A 27,649-nucleotide genomic window follows, 5' to 3' on the forward strand; every position below is an offset into this window, starting at 1 on the left:
TTTCTTTGGTGACAGGTTCCTTTTAAAGTAATGTTTCTTATGAATAGTGTTGATCGAATAGCTTTGGATGAGCAGTTATCCAAATAGCTATGGCACTTACCGAATAGCTGCATCAGGAACCCCGGATACCTGGAGCGCTCCTGATAATCAGCACGTGATGCGGCTGTGTGACAGTAATAACACATGCGTGGAGATCCTGTATGTGGGCTCTCCATACGTGTATTGTTACTGTCACACAGCCGCGTCACATGCTGATTATCGGGAGCGCTCCAGATATCCAGGTTCCCGAGGCAGCTATTCAGATAAGAGCTTATCCGAAGCTATTCGATCAACACTAATAAAGCATTAATTTAAGACCCATCGTAATTCTCTTTTTTCCTTAGTTTTCCTGTTATCCAAAATGCACTTTACACGAGGATTATGGAAGATTATTTGAGAACCAACAATTCTGTGACGTAGAATTTATTTTGGGAGAAGTGAGTAGTTTCTTATTTGTTACACAGCCTTGATCACCTTGGATTAAGGATGTATTAGTTACGTATTGGAAAATGGCTTTCAAATAAAAGTGTCATCTAGTTGATTTGATTAATTCGTAAATGACATGGCAAGTCTTTGATCTAATGTTTATCTGAAGCCAAAAGAAAGGAAATTTGTCCCTTAAAGTCAAAGGGATTCAGTATTTAATGTTGCATTATGAAAATACAGGGGTTGGACAAAATAATGGAAACACCTAACGTTTTGGCATCATAATCTTCGAACATGTTATAAACATGCAAACCGTGACATATGGTAATGTTTTGTAGTTGATTATTTGTGTTATGTGATATGTGTATGTAAATTTACTGTTTGTTTTGCATAATTGTAATAACATTGATGAGAACCTGATACCAATGGCAGACCTCTCGGATTTTCAAAGAGGCCAAATATTTGGTGCTCGTATGGCAGGCACTAGTGTAACAGAAAGTGCCCGAATGCTTGGCGTGTCAAGAGGTACTGTCTCCAAAGTAATGACTGCGTTTGAAAGAGAAGGAAAAACGTCCGCAGCAAAGCACAGGTCCGGCCGAAAGTCAAAGTTGACTGAGAGAGACCGTCGGACTCTAAAGCGAATTGTGAGAGAGGATCGCAAGACCATGGCTCCGAAAATCACTGCTGAGCTCAATGAACACCTACGGAACCCAGTTTCCACGAAAACTGTTCGTCAGGAGCTGCACAAATCTGGATTCCACGGAAGAGCTGCAATTAGAAAACCGCTGCTCTCAATGACAAATGTTTCCAAGCGTTTAGAGTGGTGTAGAAACCTCCAGAATTGGTCCCTCGAGCAGTGGAAACGTGATATTCTCAGACGAATCATCGTTTACCCTATTTCCGACCTCCGGCCGAGTGTACGTTTGAAGACAGTCCAAAGAAGCATCCCATCCAGACTGCCTTCTCATAACCGTAAAACATGGCGGAGGTTCTGTGATGATCTGGGGTGCTTTTTCGTGGAGATCCGCCAGGCCAATGATATCCCTTCATGGAAGAATTAACAGCCGAGATTATTTAGGCATTTTGGGTGACCAAGTGCATCCAGTGGTTCAAGCACTGTTCCCGGAGGGGAACGCCATCTTTCAGGATGATAATGTACCAATTCATACAGCTAGAATAGTTAAAGCATGGCACGTGGAACATTCTAATGAAGTTGAGCATCTCATCTGGCCCCACAATCCCCAGACCTCAACATTATTGAGCATTTATGGTCAATTTTAGAAATTCAAGGAAGACGTCGATTTCCGCCACCATCGTCGCTCAAAGAACTGAAGGGTGTTTTAACTGCAGAATGGGCTAAAATTCCTTTGGAAACAATTCACACCTTGTATGAATCCATACATTGGAGAATTAAGGCTGTAATTGCCGCAAAAGGTGGACCTGCACCATATTAAACTAACTTTTGTTGATGTTTCCAGGTGTTTCCATTATTTTGTCCAACCCCTGTATATCCTTTTGGTTAACACATTCCCACACTAAGATGTGAAATAACTTCTTGAGAGGGGATCTGCATGTGTGAAGGGGGCTCAGAAGCTAAGCTCCCTCTCTACGCAGCTGATGGTGGCTATATTACATAGCTGGCACCACTCTAGCAGCCAAGGCTGCAGCAGATTTCTGGCCATGGCTGATAAAACACCACTCCAGCAGTGTGTTTTTATTTCAGCATTAGGGTGGAGCCATTAATGTAAGTTCCCTACCCGTAGTATTAAACTCACAGTCGCTTTATTCACCTCTTCTCAGTGCTGATTCGATCCAGCACTGCCATCTTCTGACTGATTGCAATCAGAGGTAAGGCCGGTTTCATACTAGCATTTCTGTGCGCAGCGTAGGGCTGCGTACAGATCCGCATGCGTCCTGCGTTCCTAAATTTAACATTGTGTATGCAGGGACATGCGTTGTATGCGGATGCGTCCCCGTGCCTCATTTTGACGTGGCTGCCGAACGTAACATGTTGCGTTCGCCTTCCACATCAAAACGAAGCACAGGAACACATCCGCATACAACGCATGTCCCTGCGTACACAATGTTAAATATAGGTACACAAGAAGCATGCGGATCTATGCGGATATTAAGAAGTACGCAGCCCTACGCTGCCCATACAAACGCTAATGTGAAACCGGCCTAACGGTCCCAAGCTCTCAGTGTAAGTCTATGAGATCCTTGTTCTGGCTCTCATAGACTTTCTTTGAGTAGTGGCCTCTGGAGAAGGCATCGGAGCGGTACCGTTAACAAATGAAGACGGCGGCTGCTAAGCAGAACACCAGTGGCAGGGAACTTAAATCAGTGACGCCACTCCAGCAGTAAAATTAAAAAAAAAACAAAAACGCTGGAATGGTAGCCATTTAAATCACGCTCTGACAACTGCATTTAAATGGACATGCATCGTGCATTCACACATCCGCTCCCATCAGCTTCCCCGTAACTTGATCATGGGGGACTGATGGCATCTTTTGACAACCAGGGGTCTGCTGAAGGTCCCTGTTGTTGTTCCCTCGGTGCTTATATAAAGTTCAGCCGTAATCTGGTCTGTAGGAGACCGGGATTTTCACAATATATTCAGCTATACTTTGGTATTGGAGAATATAGTATAAACAAGTATTTCCCAAACTCCTGTCCTCACATCCCCCAACAGATCATGTTTTCAATATCTTCTTAGTATAGCACAGGTGATGGACTTCAGAAATTGCTATAGGTTCACTCACCTGAGCAATACTCAGGAAACCCTGAAAATAAGATCTGTAAGGACTGGAGTTTATTAAACACTGGTATAATCGCAGGTTGAAGTTCCCTAAAAGGATTAAGAAAAATATGCGCAAAAAATGTTTTAAAAAATGTGAAAAACATATATATTCACTCATTTACCCCCATTTAAAAATAAACATATTTGGGTTTTCAGCGCTTGTAGAAGTCAAATCTGATAACCCCTTCGTGACCGGAGGTATTTTCTTTTTTGCGCTTTAGTTTTTTGCTCGCCTTTTTCCCAGAGCCATAACTTTTTTATTTTTCAGTCAATATGGCCATGTGAAAGCTTGTTTTTTGTGAGACGAATTGTACTTTTGAACAACACCATTGGTTTTTAACATATCTTGTACTGGAAAATGAGGAAAAAAATTCCAAGTGCAGTGAAATTGCAAAAAAAAGTGCAATCCCACAATTGTTTTTTGTTTTGCTTTTTTGCTGTGTTCAATAATGCTAGAACTGACCTGCCATAATGATTCTCCAGGTCCTTACGAGTACATAGACACCAAACATGTCTAGGTTCTTTTTTTATAAAAGCAGTGGAAAAATTTCCAAAGTTTGTTAAAAAAAATGCGCCATTTTCTGATACCTGTAGTGTCTCCATTTTTTGTGATCTCGGTTTGGGTGAGGGCTTTATTGCGTGCTGAGCTGACGTTTTAAGATACCATCTTGGTGCAGATACAATCTTTTCATCTCCCCTTATTGCATTTTAATGCAATGTTGCGGCAACCAAAAACATGTAATACTGGCGTTTTTACTTTTTTTTTTCTAATTTGACATTTAGCGATCTGGTTAATTCCTTTTTTTTTTTTTATTGATCGATCGGGTGATTCTGAACGCAGCAATACCATATATGTGTATGTTTGTTTTTCTATTGTTTTAATATGAATGGGGCAAGCGGAGCGTGATTTGTACTTTTATATATTTTTATAAACTTTTTTTTTTAACTTTTGGCATGTTCCAATAGTCTCCATGGGGGACTAAAAGCTGCCATAACCCGATCGCTTCTGCTACATATAGGCGATGATCAGATCATCTGTATGTAGGAGAATTGCTGACTTGCTATGAGCGCGGACCACCACGCGGCGCTCATAGCAGACAGGCAGTGACAACCATAGAGGTCTGCTGGAGACCTCTGGTTGTCAAGCCAACCCATCGGCGACCCGTGGTCATCTGTCACGGGGCGCCCGTGGTCATCTGTCACGGGCGCCGATGGGTGGGATTTCCAGCGCGCTTGCCGAAAGTGCATGTTGAATGCCGCTGTCAGAGTTTGATAGCGGCATTTAGCAAGTTAACAGCCGCGAGTGGATCACAATTCCTTCCGCAGCTGTTGGTGGCACATGTCAGCTGTTTAAAACAATAAAAGCATCTTATGTACACAAAATTATCAATAAAAATACCAGTTCATTGCGCACAAAACAAGCCTTCACTTGGCTCCATGAACGTAAAAATAAAAAATGTTATGGGTCTCGAAAAATAACAATGCAAAGCAAAAAAAATCAGATTCTTTTTTTCTCCACTTAGAAGCAAAATCAATGCATGTTGGGTTTCACCATAATTGGAATGACCTGGACAATCATGTCTCCTGGTCAATTATACTGAACAATAAACAATCTAAAAACAAAACTCAAAAAAACAATGGCAGAATTGCATTTTTTTTCACCATTTCATCCCACTTGGAATTTTTTCCCATTTTATATAAAAAAAAAAAAAAAAAAAAAGGTATGGTACGTATTTTATAATGTTTTAAAGATCTTTGCAAAACTATTCTATGTGCTGTTTTTACATGAAATATCAGCTTTCTGCATAGCTGCAAGTGTATAAATACTGTGTTCTTGGCTCTCTCCACACTTCCCACTGAAAATAAAAAATTCAAGAAAGAAGAGCGAGTCCGGGGGCACATTTCAATTGTCACTGCTCGGTGTAAATATCTGCAGAAGAAAATCACTCAAGCAAGAGAGAGGCAGAGACAAGTACGTTCAGTAATACAATGTGCTCTTTAACCCTTTAGGATTGAACAATTTATTTTTTTCCATTTGTGCTCCATCATATTTTGACAGTCAGAACCTTTATTTTTTCCCTCAATATAATAATATGGCAGGAGCTATGCCATACATTTACAATGGTGTGCTGGACATGCTTCTTGCCAATCCCCGAAACGCACAGTGTGCAAAGGAGAGACATGTATTTATCCTTTGTGTTTTTAGAGGGTAATTATTAAGGGAGAAATTCATGAATTACTTACTAATAACTCTGAATATACTGTCATTGAAGGGGTTGTCTGGGCGTATAATAATGATAGGTTCATGAGATTAAGATTTACTGTATTCCCTGGACTATAAGACGCAATTTTTAGCAAGAAAAACTCTTGCTGAAAACTGTGAGTCCTATAGTCTGGAGGAGGGCGCAGACACACATCCTTTCCAATCACAGAGAGAACTGCTCTCTTCCTGCCCAACCCTGATCTATGTGATCGGTACAGAGCAGGAGAGGAAGCTGCTGGGACCTGAATGGAGTCTGCACGTTTTGAGCAGCTGGAGGACCTTCCACCCAGCCAGCTCAGAGACCTTTTAAGGTCATGTGATCAGTCATTTGCATAGAAGGAGCTGCAAGATTTGTGTGAGCAGATAGCAGAGCTGTGTGTGTGTGTGTGTGTGTGTAAGGGTACTGTCACACAGTGGCACTTTTGTCGCTACGACGGTACGATCCGTGACGTTCCAGCGATATCCATACGATATCGCTGTGTCTGACACGCAGCAGCGATCAGGGACCCTGCTGAGAATCGTACGTCGTAAGGTACCGTCACACTAAACGATATCGCTAGCGATCCGTGACGTTGCAGCGTCCTGGATAGCGATATCGTTGTGTTTGACACGCAGCAGCGATCAGGATCCTGCTGTGATATCGCTGGTCGTTGATTAAAGTTCAGAACTTTATTTGGTCGTCAGATCGCCGTGTATCGTTGTGTTTGACAGCAAAAGCAACGATACCAGCGATGTTTTACAATGGTAACCAGGGTAAATATCGGGTTACTAAGCGCAGGGCCGCGCTTAGTAACCCGATGTTTACCCTGGTTACCAGTGTAAAATGTAAAAAAACAAACAGTACATACTCACCTTCGCGTCCCCCGCCGTCCGCTTCCTGCACTGACTGAGCGCTGGCCGTAAAGTGAAAGCACAGCACAGCGGTGACGTCACCGCTCTGCTGTTAGGGCCGGCACTCAGTCAGTGCAGGAAGCGGACGCCGGGGGACGCGAAGGTGAGTATGTAGTGTTTGTTTTTTTACATTTTACACTGGTAACCAGGGTAAACATCGGGTTACTAAGCGCGGCCCTGCGCTTAGCAACCCGATGTTTACCCTGGTTACCCAGGGACCTCGGCATCGTTGGTCGCTGGAGAGCGGTCTGTGTGACAGCTCTCCAGCGACCAAACAGCGACGCTGCAGCGATCGGCATCGTTGTCTGTATCGCTGCAGCGTCGCTTAGTGTGACGGTACCTGTAGCAGATCGTTTGGAACTTTCTTTCGTCGCTGGATCTCCCGCTGTCATCGTTGGATCGGTGTGTGTGACACCGATCCAACGATGCGTTCGCTTGTAACCAGGGTAAACATCGGGTTACTAAGCGCAGGGCCGCGCTTAGTAACCCGATGTTTACCCTGGTTACCGTCGTAAATGTAAAAAAAAAACAAACAGTACATACTCACATTCCGGTGTCCGTCAGGTCCCTTGCCGTCTGCTTCCCGCTCTAACTGACTGCCGGCCGGAAAGTAAGAGCAGAGCACAGCGGTGACGTCACCGCTGTGATCTGCTTTCACTTTACGGCCGGGAGTCAGAGCGGGAAGCAGACTGCAAGGGACCTGACGGACACCGGAATGTGAGTATGTACTGTTTGGTTTTTTTTACTTTTACATGGTAACCAGGGTAAACATCGGGTTACTAAGCGCGGCCCTGCGCTTAGTAACCCGATGTTTACCCTGGTTACCCGGGGCCTTCGGCATCGTTGGTCACTGGAGAGCTGTCTGTGTGACAGCTCCCCAGCGATCACACAACGACTTACCAACGATCACGGCCAGGTCGTATCGCTGGTCGTGATCGTTGGAAAGTTGCAGAGTGTGACAGTACCCTAAGTGTATATGTAGCAGAGCTGTGGGTGTCTATTTGCATATGCAGCAGAGCTGTGTGTTTGTGTGTGCATATGCAGCAAAGCTGTGTGTGTCTATATGTGCATATGTTGCAGAGTTGTATGTAAATGTGCTTATGTAGCAGAGCTTTGTGTATGTGCATATGTAGCAGAGGTGTGTGTGCAAATAAATATAAACAAATATCCCAGTTGCATTCTAGATGCCAGCATGGTACCATTATCAGCGATCCACCCCTAGAGGAAAAAATGTAACTCCAAATAACATAGGAAAAAATATGAGTATCAAATAATTATAATAAAAAATATGTAAATTTTATTAAAGTATTCTTTATAAAATAACAGTCAAGTAAGATGACGAAATACAAAGACAGACACATACAACAAGGCCATGAGTAATAAATATTATGTATAAAGACATCACCCTGATGCTCAAATGATATAGCAAGAAGAGTATGTAACGGGCAGGCAGAGCTTACCAGTGGGAGAAGGCACAGACCCTGAGCCGAGTGGTAAAGACCCCAACGCACTTTTTGCATGTTTCCAGACCACTTTCTCAAGGGGATGCCCTTTCCCGTGTTCTCTTTGAGAAAGCGGTCTGGAAACATGCAAAAAGTGCGTTGGGGTCTTTGCCATCCGACTCATGGTCTGTGCCGTCTCCCACTGGTAAGCTCTGCCCCTGTTACATACTTATTACTCTATTGAGATTTTCTAACACCAAATGTTTTTCCTATTTTCTGCTGTGTAAACCTTGGGTGCGGCTTATGGTAAGATGGGTCTTATAGTCGAAAAATAGAGTAATTCTTGTTTTCTGGACAATCACATGGTAAAGCAGGATCCAGAAGATGACGGCCAGGGTGCACAGCAGAAGCAGGAGAATGCAAGTGGCCCTCAAAAGAGTCGGTCTCTTCCCATGCTGGATGTGGTCATCCGAGACGCAGAGGCTCGGCCATTTGAACTACTCATGCAATTCTTGTACACGGACAAAATAAAGTACCCGAGGAAAGGTAAGTCGTGTATCGTGGAGCTGCCAGTCATGTCATTGGGGCTGGAATCTGTGTCCTTGCTTGGATCCAGGGATGTTTGATATATTGCATGAATGGATTTATGAGGACGTATCAATTATGGTAACAGGATTTGTGTTCCAGTAAGGAAGGCTAATAACTATGGAGCCGGTAGTGTAGATCACATGTGCGCTCCATTACTTATTTCCCTCAGTGCATTTGCTTAAGATTGATTATCTTATTGCGTCCCTGCACATGAACGTCTATTAATGGTGATTGTGCCCCTCAGGTCACGTCCAGGACGTCCTCCTCATTATGGATGTGTATAAGATAGCGCTGCACTTCAAGCTGTCACGTCTGGAGCAGCTCTGTGTTCAGTACATTGAAGCATCTGTTGACCTTCAGAATGTCCTCGTAGTGTGTGAAAATGCCAACAAGCTGCAGCTGGACCAGCTGAAGGTAATGCCGGCTGTGCCCAGCTCAAGGCTGTGCCTTTCCACCTCATGGGAAGCAGCAGATGTCATGTATGTGGTGTATTGCTACGCCGGGGTGTGCTTCACAGAAACATCCAGTCTTAATGAATGCATGGGGCTGATCCGGGTACTGTACATTTCATTATTCCAGAGCTGCTGAATAGCCACGTGATGTATGATTAGACAGCCACTGACTTAACTCTCTCTTCACCAGGAACACTGCCTGAACTTTGTAGTAAAGGAATCCCACTTCAACCAGGTGATAATGATGAAAGAGTTTGAGCATTTGTCCTCCTCACTGATCGTGGAGATTGTACGCAGAAAGCAGCAGCCCCCTCTCCGGATCCATTCTGACCAGCCTGTTGATATAGGTTTGTCACTGGCTATGGTAGATTGCTGTGCTCTGGATATGTGATCATTGATGTTCTGCATTGTATATTGTATGATTGTAACTGTGTAATGGCAGAATGCAAAGAAGCATTTGGCCACTATATGAAAGCATACACTGCGTGCAATGTGTGACAAATGCCACTGTATGGCTCTATGAGATCCTATTACAGTTAAAACTGAGACATACATACTCTGTGTACCAGAATATCAGCCCTATCCCTCCTCACAGTCTTGTGTCTGTAAGACAACTTGCTGCAGCAGAACTAGGGAAAAAAACACCCCAAATCGGTCAGCAGCCAGAAATAGAACTTACTAGCTGAAGATAACCCCTGGGTCTTAAGGTACCTTCACACTAAGCGCCTTTGCAGCGAGAACGACGACGATCCGTGACGTTGCAGCGTCCTGGATAGCGATCTCGTTGTGTTTGACACGCAGCAGCAATCTGGATCCCGCTGTGATATCGCTGGTCGGAGCTAGAAGTCCAGAACTTTATTTCGTCGCTGATCACCCGCTGTCATCGCTGGATCGGTGTGTGTGACGCCGATCCAGCGATGTGTTCACTTGTAACCAGGGTAAATATCGGGTTACTAAGCGCAGGGCCACGCTTAGTAACCCGATATTTACCCTGGTTACCATTGTAAAAGTTAAAAAAAACCACAGTACATACTCACCTTCTGATGTCTGTTATGTCCCCCGCCGGCGGCTTCCCTGCACTGAATGTGTCAGCGCCGGCCGGCCGTAAAGCAGAGCACAGCGGGGACGTCACCGCTGTGCTCTGCTTTACGGCCGGCCGGCGTTGACACATTCAGTGCAGGGAAGCCGCCGGTGGGGGACGTGACAGACATCAGAAGGTGAGTATGTAGTGTTTTGTTTTTTTTTACTTTTACAATGGTAACCAGGGTAAATATCGGGTTACTAAGCGCGGCCCTGCACTTAGTAACCCGATGTTTACCCTGGTTACCCGGGTGCTGCAGGGGGACTTCGGCATCGTTGAAGACAGTTTCAACGATGCCGAAGTCGTTCCCCTGATCGTTGGTTGCTGGAGAGAGCTGTCTGTGTGACAGCTCCCCAGCGACCTAAACAGCGACGCTGCAGCGATCGGCTCGTTGTCTACATCGCTGCAGCGTCGCTGAGTGTGATGGTACCTTTACACTGAATTTCTACAAGATTGACAACCAGTAAGAGCAAGGCTACTGTGTACTTTTAACATTTATTTGTTTCTACATGAAATGTTTTTCTTTAAAGGGAACCTGTCCGTCCCCCCCCCCCCAGTCGTTTCAAACTAAAAGAGCCACCTTGTACAGCAGTAATGCTGCATTCTGACAAGGTGGCTCTTTTAGTTCTGGGTGCTGTAACTAGAGAAATAATCAGTTTTATAATTTGTCTGAAGTACCTGGTCTTCAGTCAAGTGGGCCGGCGTTTCCCCCCTGCTTCAGAGAGCACACAGCTGTCACTCACATCTTCTTGGCGCCGCCTCCTCCTCACCGCTGTTTTCAAAAGTAGCCTGCGCTCTTTTCCTCTGCCTGGTGCAGGCGCAGTGAGCGCTGCCCGTCTTTCCTCATATGCAGCCCAGCTGACTGCGCCTGCGCGGCCGCCCTGCTTGTGATTCCCAGCCCCGCAATGTGAATAAATCATAAGTCACTGTGGTGCTGGGAATCACAAGCAGGGCGGCCGCACAGGCGCAGTCAGCTGAGCTGCATATGAGGAAAGACGGGCAGCGCTCACTGCACCTGCACCAGGCAGGGGAAAAGAGCGCAGGCGCCGGCTATTTTGAAAACAGCGGTGAGGAGGAGGTGGCGCCCGGCGCCAAGAAGATGTGAGTGACAGCTATGTGCTGTCTGAAGCAGGGGGGGAACGCCGGCAAACTTGACTGAGGACCAGGTATTTCTGACAAATTATAAAACGGATTATTTCTCTAGTTACAGCACCCAGAACTAAAAGAGCCACCTTGTCAGGCTCTTTTAGTTTGAAACGACTGGGGGGGTGACAGGTTCCCTTTAAGCATCAGGCTGGCATTGCAGTCATTACCCCTGACGAAGCCACAAGTTTGTGGCGATACGCGTTGGGCTCCCACATAGCCCGCACTTTTACCTATCAGGGTCCTCATGCTCACATGACTCTGCCCATGGCCGGCTACGGAAGGGTTATTACTTAAGGCAGGTTCACCTCTCATGCACCTTATTCTTTCCGGTCGCCAGGTCCAATCTTGGGTGTGCATTTGACATTATTACATGTCTGTCATGGTGGCACTATTAGCCTTGTTTGTTTATTTAGGAGTTACATTTTGGTGTTCCTTTTACAGTGTTTTTTTCACCATTTAACACTGCGTTACTTATTCCTTTTTGTTCATCTTAGTCTATGTATGCTATTATGCTGTTTGGTATCTGTTTATTAGTTTGCCATTTGCACAGATACTTGGGCTAGCCACACTTATCCCATATACTGGATGGTCATGCTGTCTATATAGGCTATCTTTTGGTGGGCATGTCTATTTTGTACCCTAAAGGTATGTGCGGGCTTTTCTGCCTTATTAGGGGCTGTTGTGTTACTTTGTATTTCCCCTTCTTTTAAATGGTTTTAAATGTTTGTGCTTTGCCTCATGTGTATTTTGAAATAAAGCGGTGTTCTATTTTGCTACTCTTATGTGTGTGGTGATCCCCGTTTATAAGATCTACCTTGTTTCTCTATACTTTAATATTGGCTTCCCAATAGGTCTTGGTGTGAATCCCACTGACCGTGGTGCCCCCATTTTTTCTATATATTTTTTTTCCTGAAAATCTGTATTTTCTCTACAAATTTGTCAGTTATTGCAGGTTCTGTCCAACTAATGTAGAATAATTCTATGATGCCAGCACGGTGGCTCAGTGGGCAGCATTGTATTCTTGCAGTTCTGGGTTCAAATCTTACCAAGGATAAGCAACACATGCAAGGCATTTTTATGTTTGTGTAGGTTTCCTCCCCCACTCCAAAGACATACTGATAGGGAATTTAGATTAAGAGCCCCAACAGGGACAGCGTTGATGATGTCTGTAAAGTGCTGCAGAAAATAATGGCACCATATAGGCAAATAAATAATAAGAGTGTTGCTTATAAGCTGAAGAAAATCCATGATGGAGGCTGGATGACTTGTCGTTACATTTTCTGATGTACCATTGTTGTATGAGGCAGATATGCAATTAGCAATGCTGAAATTATTCTGATTGTCCTTTAGGCACCTCTCTAGTCCAGGATATGAAGGCTTATCTGGAGGGCGCAGGAAGGGATTTCTGTGACATCACCTTGTTGCTGGATGGGCACCCAAGACCTGCACACAAAGCCATCCTTGCTGCTCGCTCCAGGTGCGTGTCAAATGCAAGCTGTGGTCGATAATGTTTGGAAACTTTTACAGATGGATTTTTAAAACCTCTCAATATATTCCGTATCAAGTATGAGTTCCTGGGGTGTGGAATGCAAGGAGATGTGAGCAGACGTGTGTAGGGGAGCGCCTGCAATAATCCTTCATTTATCCAGATATCAACTCCTGGATTTTGGTTGTATCTATCTACTGCAAGCTGTCTGATCTAATCCCCAGACCTTGTTGTGTGCATGAAAACCTGTATTATGACCCCTCAGAAGAGCAGAGCGGGACATGAGGCGTGGCTCTCCAGCATGCAGCCATCTGAAAAAGACAGGGCAGCAGATGTTGATATACGCCTTGACGCTTTGCCAGAGCAGCTCGTGGTGGACTGGGTGCTTCTTCCCCTAAACTGGTTGATCAGCCGGGGGCCCTGGAGTACATGTTGCAGAGGATGTTTCTAAGATGCCATCTTTCTTCTCCAGCACTCGTACATCCTGCTTCTCCTCAAAATCTGCCCAGCAACAGCTCAGTGCAGCTGGACACTGTTCGGAGATATGTGGAAGGTGAATCCTTACAATATACAATTAAGCAGTTTCACTCTGTAACACAACTCTGACCTCCAGGAATATACATATGGGCAGTCTCAAAGAGGACATGTCCCTAATAGAGCAAGACTTAAAAAGAGTGAATGAGAGAATGAAAGAGGCTGAAGGCAGAGCGAGTACACATGCAGACCAGACTCCTATCATCCAGAAAGATGCTAAGAAGAATGTGCAAAATATTAAGATGCTCTTAAACAAGACAGAAGATCTGGAATACAGACTCTGGAGAATAATATATGACTGGTTAGGGTTCCAGAAGGAGCCGGTTGGAAGAGATGCTGTACCCCTTTTTGAAAATTGGATTCGGAAAGGACACTCTCCTCTGTTTGCCATAGAGCGGGCCAACAGGGTTCCACTGCGCCAACTACCTCCTGGGGCACCACCTCGCTCTTTGATTAAGCTGCTCCATTTTAAGGATCTGGATACTATCTTATGCAAAGCCAGAGATCACCCTAATCTCATTATTGAGGAGAAGAAAATATCCTTATTTCCAGATTCCTTTGCGGGGTTTCAGAAAAAGCGAGCACACTTAAGGATATAAAGAATGCTTGTTTTTAAATGTCTCCTATGCAATGTTGTATACTGCTTGGCTGCGAATGGCAAAGTATGAACTCCTCTTGCAAAAATACACGCACTTGCAAACCTTGGCTTCTATCAGTGAGGATAATAATGGTTGTCTGATTAATGTTCTGCTATGCTGAATGCACTTGGGAATGGCTGGCAGCTCACTTTGTAATTGACGACACAAACCATCAGAAGTCATTTGCATGACGTTGGGCTACGAGCCAGACGTCCACATACAAGTGTTCCATTGACCTCACATCACTGCTCTCAGTGGTTAATCATTGTGATTGCAAGACTGCGATGGAGGTCTACCATCTTCAGTGATGAGTACAACTTGTGTCTTGGGCACAATGATAGCTGGAGATTTGTCTGGAGACCACACAGGCAACACCGCAACACCATAAATAGGCCTTCACAAGGGAACGCTCATCATTATAGTGTGTGGGAGCATAATGTACAGTCCTATAGCCTTCATTTTATGTACACTAACTGCTCTGTTACATTGATTTGGTCAAGTAACCAGTGGTTACAGTAGTTCAGTAGTAGTACAATGACAACACCAGGCCACGTTTGTCTGTCATGCTACTATGAGCAGCCTGTGTGGCCTAAACGTGCTACCATGGCCTATAGTATATCCAAACTTGTCTCCCATTGAGCACCTCTGGGACTTCATTGATCGGTAATGTCAAAGGCAGCTGCCTGCAGCGGATATTGATGATTTGCGTGCCTGAGTTAATTCAGTGTGGGAGAATATTCGAGTACAAAGATGTGCAGGTCCCTGGCCCAGCTGGCATATTGGTAGTTTGTGGTTGTCGGACCAGGGCCTTGTGCACCTCTTCCTTCTTCCCTACATCCCCAGTACAACGTCAAGTGTACATTGCAGCAGGCCTACTCATCAGAAGAAGCACAATAAATATGGACAAGTAGGAAGAGGTTTGCATGGCTCTTGCCTAGTGGTGACGGAGTACTACTGACATTTCTGGTGTATCAGAGTCCTGCAAATCCTTTTGCTAATTTCTCAATCATTCATATTTTTTACTAAATCCGGTATGTCGTGCTGCTCTTGTTTAAATTAGTGGGTGACTTGGTGCTTTATAATGGAAGCTCTTAGCAGTCACCTGCTTTAACCATTAATTAGTTTTTAGTGCCTACCAGTTTAAACCATCATGAGCTGTATGCTGCACTATTTTTGTCATCAAAAATGATGGAGCCCCCAAAGGCGTGTCTGAATAATATTGTCATCAGATGCCTTATCAGGAAGTTTAGGAGCATGAAAGAGCATCCCAGTCGCTGTAAGGCCAAAGTGTATTGTAGCTTCACCTGTATGCATCTTAAAATAAATGTAAGCAGGAATTGCCGGAGTATGCTGATGGGGCCTGCTGTTGGTGGAGAATATTCCCCTCACTTAATTGACGACCTGTGTCCTTATGCGAACACCACAATATGATTACCAGTGTCCTCACCATAGAGATCAGACACAGGAGTGTAGTTGTCTACCTGACAGACATCTAATTTAATGCCATTGAAGACAGACTGTTTGATAGCTGCTTGTTACAGAAACCCTATTACTTTTAAGATATCCAAGTTCCATAAAAGCTTTGCTTTCTTAGATGTTATTTGCTTTTCAGCTACTTTGAGGCCATGTTCCGCTCTTTCATGCCTGAGGATGGACAGGTGAATATTTCTATTGGTGAGATGGTGCCAAGCAAACAAGCCTTTGAGTCACTACTTCGGTACATTTATTATGGAGAAGTCAATATGCCACCTGAAGACTCTCTGTATCCTTTTATTCCAGCAACTACCTTATAAATTATTACCATGTACAAATGATAGAGTAGGTCTATGTAGTATCTCATTCAATGTGTGTATAGTAGATTTCTGCTGCGAAAACGTGCATGTGTTATTTGTCTGGCCCCAATACAAGAAACAAAGGGTTTACTCACTCTGTAATCTGGTAGGAAAACAGGGTATACACCTTGGCTGTGGCTAAATAAGTGTTAGTCTGACCCCGGACGTTGTCTCCATCCTGACCCTCCAATATACATGAGTGTTCAGCTTGGCTGGACTTTTCATTTACCTCAAAGGAGAGAGAAGAAAACAAAAGGATCGTTCTCTTGAATTCAGAACTGCCCAAGCCTTATCTCCCCCGACATAATCTGTCAAGGGAGAGTCAGGAAAACCCTATCTGACTTTAAGGGGTTAGCCTCTTGTTAAGAAATTGGTACGGTTAGTTACAGAATGAATAAGCACATTTACAGTTGACTTGCTTTTTCTGAATGTCATTCTCTTGCTGTTAGAGCTTTTGTTTTTCATTGCATACAGTTGGTTTCCAAGGAGACCGAACACCAGAGCCTGGCTGAACATGTTCAGTAGCTACATTACAGGCTGAGCAGTTAACACATGATCCTAGCCATCACTCTTCAGCCTATTCATTTCTATACAGTGCTTCTCACCTCCCTGTTTGCTTCCTGATTGGGAGCTGCTGTTATCCGTCCTGCAAAATCACAAATCCGTGACCTCCACTTGTCAAGTTGTATCACTGCTCACTTAACCCATGAGCTGTGGGCTTGTTCAAAAAGACACTGTTATGTTGATATACTTATCTACTATATAATCTAATTCTGTCTGTTTGTAACCGAAATCCCGCATCGCAGATTGGTCGCGCCAGCCGCCCGCGACCAATCAGTGACAGGCGCAGCCCAGCTGAGAATTGGCGTGGGATTTGAACCACGCTTCGCTGATTGGTCGCGCCCGGCTGGCCGCTACCAATCAGCGATATTGGCGCGGGATTTATTCTACATACATATTCTAGAATACCCGATGCGTTAGAATCAGGTCACCATCTAGTGTAGCGATAACTGTGTAGACCTCAGAGCAAGTGAATTATCAGACCTGAATCTCTCACAATAGCATATTCAGGTCTGTAGAAGGACAATGCTTCATAACCAGAACTGTCACTCAAGGAGCAGTGCCCGCCCCCAGCAATAAGAAACTGAAGAGGCTGTGGAGCTGTGCCCTCATGAAGACAAATGTTGAGACCATCACTTCAACCTAAAGTGTATGAGCGCCTTAAGCGCTGGCAACATTTATGACAGCCACTGATTCCATTAAATGTATGTACAATAAATGGAGCTTGTATTTTGTGTACAGTACTGTTAAAGCTACCATGGCAAATAAATGCCCTTTCCTGTTCTGCGAGGAGATAGGTTAGGGTGTTTCTAATCAGGTAATTCTGATTTTTCACAGAAGCCTCAAGACAGCAGCTACAAAGAGATTTTGTATATTCCTTATCATGAACGCCAGATACTTGTTCTCTGCTCCATATTATTATGGATTCTTCAGTAACCGGTTGCAGGCCTATTGCCGACAAAATCTAGAGATGAATGTGACGGTTGAGAATGTGCTCCAGGTAGGGGGACCTATGAATTACTGACCACTGATAGCTGTGATATTACAGTGAAGACCAATGGTCCAGTGTTCCTACGAATGTTCTTAATCATTGCCTTGTGAAAACTCATAGGTGATCAGCCGACAAACCAGCGTTGTCTCATTTGAAAGCTGATTGCATCTTTCATGTAGGCCTAAAAATTGTTGATTGGCAAACACATTCTGTGTAAACCGTGGACTTGCCGCAGAAATACGCATACTGTGTGCCGCATGTGCAGGAGATTGCTCATGTCAAATGACACTTGTTGCAGTTTCATTCATGTGTTATTTCTTGAGGGTATGTGCACACGTTCAGGATTTGTCGCGTTTTTTCGCTATAAAAACGCATAAAAAACGCGTACATATGCATCCTATCATTTAGAATGCATTCCGCAATTTTTGTGCACATGATGCGTTTTTTTCCTCAAAAAAAAACACATTGCGGTAAAAAAAAGCAGCATGTTCATTAATTTTGCGGATTTTTTGCCTTTTTCCCCGCTATTTAATGCATTGGGAAAGCTCTGGAAAAAAACGCGCAAAAAACGCATGCGGATTTCTGGCAGAAATGTCCGTTTTTTGTCAGGAAGTTTCTGCAAGAAATCCTGAACATGTGCACGTAGCCTGAATGTTCAATTTAGGCATTTTTGTGGATATCGTCCGCGCTGCTGTAGAAATGAATGTCCAGGCGTATTGGAGATAAATGATGATGGTTTATTCTCAACGTGTTTCAAAGTCACTAGGACTTCTTCCTCAGGAGATGCTTTTCTACAGCAGCACGGATGATATCCACAAAAATTCATAAATTGAATATCCTGAGTCGGTCACCAGTTTGACCAGTGGATCGGCGGCAGCTGTTAAACTCTGACCCTATTGCGCTTTTCTTTCCTGCAGTATCCTTGGTTATTTCTTAGATGGGTGCTTGTGCACAAAGTAACTGCCATGTAAGGGACTTTTATTTGAGGGAAATGTATCTGGACCAAAAGCATAGCAGTAAGGATAGGACTCCTACTATAATAATAACCTAAAAAAAAGTTTGACCTCACGACCTCCGAGTAATAAAATATGAATTTTATTGTTAACATATTAAAAATGCAAAGAAAAAACACAAAATGTCAATATCTACATATAGCAACAGTAGGTAAGCGAAGTTCTCAGTTAAGACTCAAAAAATACCTTTATTTATATTGTAGAAGGCATGGATTCCTTAATGTGAGGTCATTAGGATTTTTAGCCCAAGTGTTTTATATACAGCTGGTTAGGATATCCATCGGGAACCGATTTTAGTTGTCATTGGGCATGAGTAATCCTCCAGGGCACCATATACTCTAGACTCATTTCGATTGGCCTCAGCCAGCAATCTAATATGTAAGAGGGCCTCTTGATTTCCCCCCTTCCCCGGCAGATGAAGTCGGTGGAGATGAGGACATGCCTAATTTCGAACTGATTATTTGGTTTTTGGCAAGATAAGCCTTCAGTAGAGGAGTCTGGCTGCAGCTCTTTAATTGAGAACACAGGAGCTTTTAGCAGAATGAGGGCTACTGTGTATGGGAGAGATAGCTGGAAAGATCGTGACAACCATCCTTTGTCCAACAGAGATTTGTTGTGTATGGTTCCTCCTACACATAGAACATTGGACTGAGGAATTGCTGGAAGGATGCTGACGTGGTACTCAATAAGTGGAATAAATACAGATGCTTCTCATAAAATTAGAATACCATCAAAAAGTTAATATATTTCAGTTCTTCAATACAAAAAGTGAAACTCATATATTAAATATAGTCATTACATTTTAAGTGTTTATTTCTGTTAATGATTCTGGCTTACAGGCAATGAAAACCCAAAAGTCATTATCTCAGTAAATTAGAAAAAGAACCAAAAAACACCTGCAAAGGTTTCCTAAGATCTTTAAAAAGGTCCCTTAGTCTGTTTCAGTAGGCTCCACAATCATGGGGAAGACTGCTGACTTGACAGATGTCCAGAAGACAGTCATTGACACACTCTACAAGGAGGGTAAGCCACAAAAGGTCATTGCTCAAGAAGCTGGCTGTTCACAGCGTGCTGTATCCAAGCATATTAATGGAGAGTTGAGTGGAAGGAAAAAGTGTGGTAGAAAAAGGTGCACAAGCAACCGGGATAACCGCAGCCTTGAAAGGATTAAGAAAATGGCTTTCCAAAATTTGGGGGAGATTCACAAGGAGTGGACTTCTGCTGGAGTCATTGCTTCAAGAGCCACCACACACAGACTTATTCATGACATGGGCTACAAGTGTCGCATTCCTTGTGTCAAGTCACTCATGACCAATAGACAACGCCAGAAGTGTCTTACCTGGGCCAAGGAGAAAAAGAACTGGACTGTTGCTCAGTGGTCCAAGGTGTTGTTTTCAGATTAAAGTAAATTTTGCATTTCATTTGGAAATCAATGTCCCAGAGTCTGGAGGAAGAGTGGAGAGGAACACAATCCAAGCTGCTTGAGGTCTAACCAATCAGTGATGGTTTGGGGAGCCATGTCATCTGCTGGTGTAGGTTCACTGTGCTTTATCAAGACCAAAGTCAGTGCAGCCATCTACCAGGAAATTTTAGAGGATTTCACGCTTCCCTCTGTTGACAAGCACTTTTGGAGATGGAAATTTCATTCTCCAGCAGGACTTGGCATCTGTCCACACTGCCAAAAGTACCAATACCTGGTTTAAAAACAACAGTATCACTGTGCTTGATTGGCAGCAAACTCGTCTGACCTTAACCCCATAGAGAATCTATTGGGATATTGTCAAGAGGAAGATGAGACACCAGACCCAACAATGCAGATGAGCTGAAGGCTGCTATCAAAGCAATCTGGGCTTCCATAACACCTCAGCAGTGCCACAGACTAATCGCCACCATGCCACGCCGCATTGATGCAGTAATTGAGGCAGAAGGAGCCCCGACCAAGTATTGAGTGCATTTACTGAACATACATTTCAGTAGGCCAACATTTCTGATTTTAAAATCATTTTTCAAGCTGGTGTTATAAAGTATTCTTATTTACTGAGATAATGACTTTTAGGTTTTTATTGGCTGTAAGCAATAATCATCAACATTAACAGAAATAAACACTTGAAATAGATCACTCTGTTTGTAATGACTCTATCAGACCTGGGCAAAGTGCGGCCGGCAGGCCACATACGGCCCTCTGGCTGTCTCAGTCCGGCCCTCGGACTAAGACAACCGTGGGGTGGGAAACCAGAGGTCTACGGGCCGCAAGGTGCCCGCCCACTCGCTGTCTCCATCTGCACTCGCTGACTCCTTTGGTGGAGGAGGGGCCTCCGGTGCTGGACATGGGGGTGACATGCTGCTGCACATAGGGGTGACATGCTGCTGCACATGGAGGTGTCATGCTGCTACACATGGGGATGACATGGTCCTGCACATGGGGGGGTGGCATGGTGCTGCATATGGGGCGAACTTTCTGCACATGGGAAGACTATGGGGGTTACATGCAGTGTATGTAGGGAGGCTGTGTGGGGCTCATGCAGTGTATATAGGGAGGCCGTGTGGGACCCATGCAGTATATAGGAAGGCTGTGTGGGGCTGATACAGTATATGGGGAGGCTGTGTGGGGCTCATGCCGTGTATGGGGAGGCTGTGTGGGGCTCATGCCGCATAGAGGGAGGCTGTGTGGGGCTCATGCTTTATATGGGGGAGGCTGTGTGGGGCTCATGCCGCATATGGAGGAGGCTGTGTGGGGCTCATGCCGCATATGGAGGAGACTGTGTGGGGCTCATGCCGCATATGGAGAAGGCTGTGTGGGGCTAATGCCGCATAGAAGGAGGCTGTGTGGGGCTCATGCTGCATACAGAGGAGGCGGTGTGGGGCTCATGCCGCATAGAGGGAGGCTGTGTGGGGCTCATGCGGTATACGGAGGAGTCTGTGTGGGACTCATGCTGCTGCATATGGGGGAGGCTGTGTGGGGCTCATGCCGCATATGAGGGAGGCTGTGTGGGGCTCATGCCGTATATGGGGGAAGCTGCGTGGGGCTCATGCTGCATACGTAGGAGTCTGTGTAGCTCATGCCGCATATGGGGGAGGCTGTGTGGGGCTCATGCCGCGTATGGAGGACGCTGTGTGGGGCTCATGCGGTATTCGGGGGAGGCTGTGTCGGGCTCATGCTGCATCTGGGGGTGGCTGTGTGGTGCTCATGCCGCATATGGGGGAGGCTGTGTGGGGCTCATGCAGTATAAGGGGGAGGCTGTCTGGGGCTCATTCAGTATATGGGGGAGGCTGTGTGGGGCTCATGCCGCATATGGGGGAGGCTGTGTGGGGCTCATGCTGCATACGGAGGAGGCTGTGTGGTGCTCATGCTGCATACGGAGGAGTCTGTGTGGCTCATGCCGCATATGGGGAAGGCTGTGTGGGGCTCATGCCGCATAGGAGGCTGTGTGGGGCTCATGCTGCATATGGGGGAGGCTGTGTGGGGCTCATGCCGCATATGGGGGAGGCTGTGTGGGGCTCATGCTGCATATGGGGGAGGCTGTGTGGGGCTCATGCCGCATATGGGGGAGGCTGTGTGGTGCCCATGCCGCATATGGGGGAGGCTGTGTGGGGCTCATGCAGTATAAGGGGGAGGCTGTCTGGGGCTCATTCAGTATATGGGGGAGGCTGTGTGGGGCTCATGCCGCATATGGGGGAGGCTGTGTGGGGTTCATGCCGCATAGAGGGAGGCTGTGTGGGGCTCATGCGGTATACGGGGGAGGCTGTGTGGGGCTCATGCTGCATACGGAGGAGTCTGTGTGGGACTCATGCTGCTGCATATGGGGGAGGCTGTGTGGGGCTCATGCCGCATATGAGGGAAGCTGCGTGGGGCTCATGCTGCATACGTAGGAGTCTGTGTAGCTCATGCCGCATAGAGGGAGGCTGTGTGGGGCTCATGCGGTATTCGGGGGAGGCTGTGTGGGGCTCACTGCATCTGGGGGTGGCTGTGTGGGGCTCATGCAGTATAAGGGGGAGGCTGTGTGGGGCTCATGCCGTATGTGGGGGAGGCTGTGTGGGACTCATGCCGTATATAGAGAGGCTGTGTGGGGCTTATGCAGTGTATATGGGGAGGCTGTGTAGTGCTAATACAGTATATAGGGAGGCTGTGTGGGCCTCATTCAGTATACGGGGGAGGCTGTGTGGGGCTCATGCCGCATATAAGGGACTGTTGGGGGGCTTATACGATATACAGAAGGGTCTGTACTTGGGTTCAAATGATATATAGGGGGGTGTCAGCACTTAATTCTGCTCAATATTAAGTGATACAATTAATATAATTATCAATAATATAATAATTATAATATATTAATATTGAGCAGAATTAATTTCGGCCTTCCACAACAGTCACGGTCTCTCATGTGGCCCCTTGGGAAAATTATTGACCCACCCCTGGATTATATACCGTAATATGAGTTTCACTTTTTGTATTGAAGAGCTGAAATAAACTTTTTGGTGATAATATAATTTTGTGAGGAGCACCTGTACATTATTAATAGTAGAAATCCCAGTTTAATATAAAGTTTGTGTTTTAGATCTTAGAGGCTGCAGACAAGACACAAGCCCTGGATATGAAGAAGCACTGCCTTCACATCATTGTCCATCAGTTCACCAAGGTTGGTGGGGCTCTGGGAACATGTTGTCCTGTCTTCAGTTTTGGAGCAATCTTTTCTACTGTGCCTTAAAAAACAGATTCTGGTTTTCTGTGCTACCACTGACTGTTATACTGTGTGTGGGGATTAGAGGGGGTGGGGAATGGCTGGATTGGTCTCATCAGACTTCAACCTTTCCTAGGCTGGTGTGTGTGTTTCCATCTCATCCTTGTAAATCCGTTAAATCTTTCACTTGCAGATCTGTCACCACTTGTTGCTACATATGTCTTTTTATATGTTTGTTCATAATGCCATTCCATACATTTTCATTCTTGTGAAGTCGATTGCAGAATGGTAGTAATTGACTGATACTTCCACGAGTTACCTGGAGCACGTATCTTTTGTACGCCTCTTTTGTCTCTTGTTGCGCTCTATGCATTTATTAAGCATCTGAAGAAATAAAATGGTTATTTATTGTCTCTGTCCTTTCTTTGTACATAATTTACTACTCTTGTATTCCTATACTCTGTGCCATAATATTCGAAAACCAGAGGGCTCTTAAAGGGAACCTGTCAGCAGGATTGTGCACAGTAACCTACAGACAGTGTCAGGTCGGTACCGGTATACTGATTACAATGATACCTTGGGTGATGAAATCCGTCTTGTGGTTGTTTAATCCTATTTTCAGTTTTTAGTTAATTATATGTCTGTGCTGCGGGTGGCCTGTGGGGGTCTTCATGTGGTGCTCTGACTAGCTTACTGCGGGGCGGCCGGTGGGGGTCTTCATGTGGTGCTCTAACTAGCTTATTCATAATGCAGTCTGCTGACAGGTCCCTGATCCCTCACTTGTCCTGCCCCCTAATTTACATAATGAATATACTAATGTGTGTATTTGAAAAAAAACATATAATTTTATCAAAATGGCGCCGTCTGCTGTGCCTGCACATTAACATCTATCACTACTGCGCAAGCGCCTCTGCCGGCTCCTTGTTGCTGCAGCCAAAAAAATGTACACTACAACAAAATGTCAACGGAGGCATGCACAGTAGCATCATCACCAATCGATTCAGTCGGTTTGCGCATGCACTGCCCACTCTCTTCAGAGGACCAGTGCGCTGGAGCACCCACACAGAGGAAAACCCACTGGAGCTAAGAACGCACGGTAACATTTTTATCAACGCTAGAATACATTTTTTTTGGCTGCAGCAACAAGGAGCCGGAGGAGGCGCATGCGCAGTAGCGATAGATAGCCGACGGTGCCATTTTGATGGTGATTTTTTTTTTTTTTCAACACAGCAATAAAATAGGCACTTACTGATAGGTGATGAAGTGACATGTTTTTTTTAAATACATACATTAGTATATTCATTATATAAACTAGGGGGCAGATTACTGAGGGATCACTGACCTGTCAGCAGTCTGCATTATGAATACCTATTCAGAGCACCACATGAAAACCCCCCACAGCCCCCCCCCCGGGTACGATGCATAACATTAACTCAAAACTGAAAATAAAGAGTAAACAACAACCACAAGACGGCTTTCGTCAACCAAGGTATCATTGTAATCAGTATAACGGCGCCGACCTGACACTAAGTGTGGGTTACTGTGCACAATCCTGCTGACAGGTTCCCTTTAATTGTGGAGTATTCCAACCCAAATTATTATAGAATATTACATTTTGGATATTAATGTTAGAGCCTATCCGCTTTTGTTAGCCGATGACACCACACTCCTCCTCATTGTTCCTCCTTTCCTCCCTCACATGAAGGTCGCCAAGCTGCCGAATCTACGGTCATTGAGCCAGCCTTTACTCATCAACATTATCGAGTCTCTGGCCAGCCACATCTCGGACAAGCAGTGTGCGGAGCTAGGCTCAGATATATGACCCAGTGTTTTCTAGGACATAGTTGTGGAAACATTCCTCGCTGCTGAAGGTGGATGTCCTTCATAGAAGATCCGGGACCATGAAGAGTAGTTGAATATACTGTATTCTGAGATTTGCCCTGCACATTGCAGCAATCATAAGTATCACTTCAGTATGTATTATGCTGATTAGAAGTGACTTATATGGGGTCTAGTCGCACAGCCTTTTCCTATGATGGTTTTTCTCTCTTAATTGTAATTTAAAACCCTTATTGGCTTAATTCTAATTAAATAACTAATGATTTATTCTATCATCACTTTTAAGACCAACTCCATGCTCAGAGAAAATGGACAACTACTGAAATAGGGGAACATCAAGGCAGTTAGATTAGATGTTTGTTGCTCATTGATTAGGACGGAAGAGCCAATAGGAATGAGAGAAGAGCCTGCTATACTAGAAAATAATCTGCAGAGAAAATACTCCCAGTAGAAATCAACATCTATCTTTTGTATGATTTTATTTTTTTTAAGTTGTTGATCCCAAAAAGACCACTCCCTTCTAGATGTCCCCTTAGGACATATGGATGTCAGAAGACCATAGGGAACCCTTTTCTTTTAGCCAAGGTGAGGTAGCGTAGTTCTGGGGAATTACATTACTCTTCCCTGGTGCCAATAGGTAAAAGCTCATGGTTTCAGCAGACAGACCCATGAACTAACAAAAGACAGAGGAACCAACACTTGTCTCCAACGTGTGACACTCCAGACAAATGATACCTTCCAGTACCAGGGCATGGGACGGCTGTGAGCTGGGTTCTTTTCTTTTATTCTACATTTCACATTCACTCTTCATACCTTGTTAACACGGTTCAGTAGAAATACCGTTTACTGTTAATGCACTATGAGTATAAATGCAAGTGTCGGTGCACATACATAATGCACGGCTGTACCATTTAGTACGCCTTCAGTTTGTGTGTACCTGTTTGGTATAATAATCTGTAAAACATATCTTGTTGCACAGAAGCTTCAGTGGACCATTTCTTTATTAGGAATGTACATATTGAGATACTATACTTGTACTTTTTGACAAGATGTCAGTCTGGTTTACAGTGTCATTTTTTTAGACATATATATATTTTAGTGCTTCACAAATGCATGAGGGGACCCTCTTGCACAGCCAAATTTAGTTCTGAAAATACTGCTAATATACAGTACTGCTGCCTAACTGGAGAAAAGACTTAAAGAACTACTTTATATCACTACATCGTCCGTGTCTCCCCAAACCACTCCTAAAAAGGGGAAACCTGCATGATGATCGGCTTAGCAGAACATTCAGCAAAGTCATTGAATGTCCGAGGCCTGTAATGAAAGGCTTCAGGATCCTAATGGTCATCTTATCAAATCTATCCTAAATTGGATCTTGTGGCAAATTAAACCTGGGACTCAACTTTTTTCTTAATATTTGGAGGACAATATGATCCGATATAAGATAAAAAGTGACATTTTCCCTTTTAAGCAAGCATAGATGGTAAAATGCATGTCTATATACTGTACCCATAGTTATCTGCTTTCTTTGTATTATAAAATGTACATGGTAAAAGCATAATGTGCCCAAGTACCTTCTCTTCTGTATATTGTGATATGAGAGGAAGCATCTAGTTACAAATAAAATATATTTATTGCTGGAAAATAAGTGTCTGATGCCGATTTGTTCCAGAATGAGCAGTTATCAAGTGATTATGGCGTGGATGCCCATCACGCTAGTAGACAGAAGCCATCTTACTCATATATATGAATTTTGGGAAATTCTGACCTTGTGGCAAGACACACAACCAGTTTAAGCTTCCATACATCTACGGAGTTGTACAGAGCTATAGCTCCCAACTGTCAGTTTCCGGCCTTGCGTAATGTACTTACATGGAGTTCACCGGAAACAGTGTCGTCTGATTCTGGCCATGAGTATGCATTTCCGCCTTAACATTGGCAGTTGGGCCCACACATAAAGGCCAATCTGTGCGCTAAGTACATTCTTTTTATACTGTAATTTTTCATAGCAATTTTGCAGATTAATATTTCATATATATGTTATATAGCGTTTTTTCCATTTTCAATGGCAGTAATGCGGTTTCAGTGTTCCAGAGTAACCATTCTTAGTAATTCATGGTGCAACCTTATAGTTTTTTCAAATTGTTTCTGCTATAAAGTCAGGAGGTTGCATATTCCCCTGCAACTGGAGCTAAAATACGCACACCGACTAGAGGGGAGATCAGCAGTGAAAAGAATGTAATAATATGTTAAAATGCCCTGCTAAGTCCTTATGAGGGGCACAAAGGCAAAACTAGAAAAAAAAAACACCGCCAGTCCGTATGGCTGGTTCTACGCCTATAAAAATTATTTATACGAAAAGGGGAATGCAATTTAAAGTTTTGTTCTGCTACACTGCTTAGTGATTTTTTATATTTTTTTTTAAGTTCTTATTTCTTTACATTTTCCCCCAATATCGGCAAAAAAATTCATATAAAATTCAGCCCCATTTAGCACGAAAAAAAGAAGCAGCATGATGGCTCAGTGGTTAGCAATGCAGCCTTGCAGCGCTTGGGGTCCTGGGTTCAAATCCCACCAAGGACAGCATCTGCAAGGAGTTTGTATGTTCTCCCCGTGTTTGTGTGGGTTTCCTCCGGGTTCTCCGGTTTCCACCCACACTCCAAAGACATACTGATAGGGAATCTAGATGGTGAGCCCCAATATCACTGTCCCAGTGCCGATAATGTTTGTAAAGCATTGTGGAATTAAAGGCGCTGTATAAATGAGTAAAATAAATAAATTTGAATAGCTGAAAGATACATTTTTTACAGCCTTTAAAATTGCAAGTAAAATAATGTGCCTGATCTGAAACAGGAGAAGATGGCCTGGTCCTGAAATGGTTGTTCCTGCCTGGTAGTACATTTGTCACCCTACATTGCGCATACAGTGCAACTACAGATTTTATCGAC

At 44.4% G+C, this 27,649-nt stretch overlaps 1 protein-coding gene across 2 annotated transcripts in view; it reads left to right on the forward strand.

Moving 5' to 3' along the window:
• LZTR1 (leucine zipper like post translational regulator 1) overlaps nucleotides 1-26,342 on the forward strand; it is a 56,007-nt gene extending 29,665 nt beyond the window's left edge. Inside the window, exons 11-20 of one of the 2 annotated variants that reach the window (XM_077291656.1) lie at nucleotides 384-476; nucleotides 5,142-5,237; nucleotides 8,233-8,407; nucleotides 8,694-8,863; nucleotides 9,092-9,248; nucleotides 12,479-12,605; nucleotides 15,399-15,548; nucleotides 17,074-17,179; nucleotides 22,737-22,817; nucleotides 24,565-26,342. In XM_077291656.1, the coding sequence (XP_077147771.1) occupies nucleotides 384-476; nucleotides 5,142-5,237; nucleotides 8,233-8,407; nucleotides 8,694-8,863; nucleotides 9,092-9,248; nucleotides 12,479-12,605; nucleotides 15,399-15,548; nucleotides 17,074-17,179; nucleotides 22,737-22,817; nucleotides 24,565-24,681 (1,272 nt within the window). In that variant the 3' untranslated portion in view covers nucleotides 24,682-26,342. The remainder of the gene's footprint in view (nucleotides 1-383; nucleotides 477-5,141; nucleotides 5,238-8,232; nucleotides 8,408-8,693; nucleotides 8,864-9,091; nucleotides 9,249-12,478; nucleotides 12,606-15,398; nucleotides 15,549-17,073; nucleotides 17,180-22,736; nucleotides 22,818-24,564) is intronic. The other variant, XM_077291664.1, reaches the window with a different exon arrangement.
• Nucleotides 26,343-27,649: the final 1,307 nt, after the last annotated feature.

This window comes from Ranitomeya variabilis, chromosome 1, assembly GCF_051348905.1.
Source record: "Ranitomeya variabilis isolate aRanVar5 chromosome 1, aRanVar5.hap1, whole genome shotgun sequence".
In the NCBI taxonomy this organism is placed as follows: Eukaryota; Metazoa; Chordata; class Amphibia; order Anura; family Dendrobatidae; genus Ranitomeya; species Ranitomeya variabilis.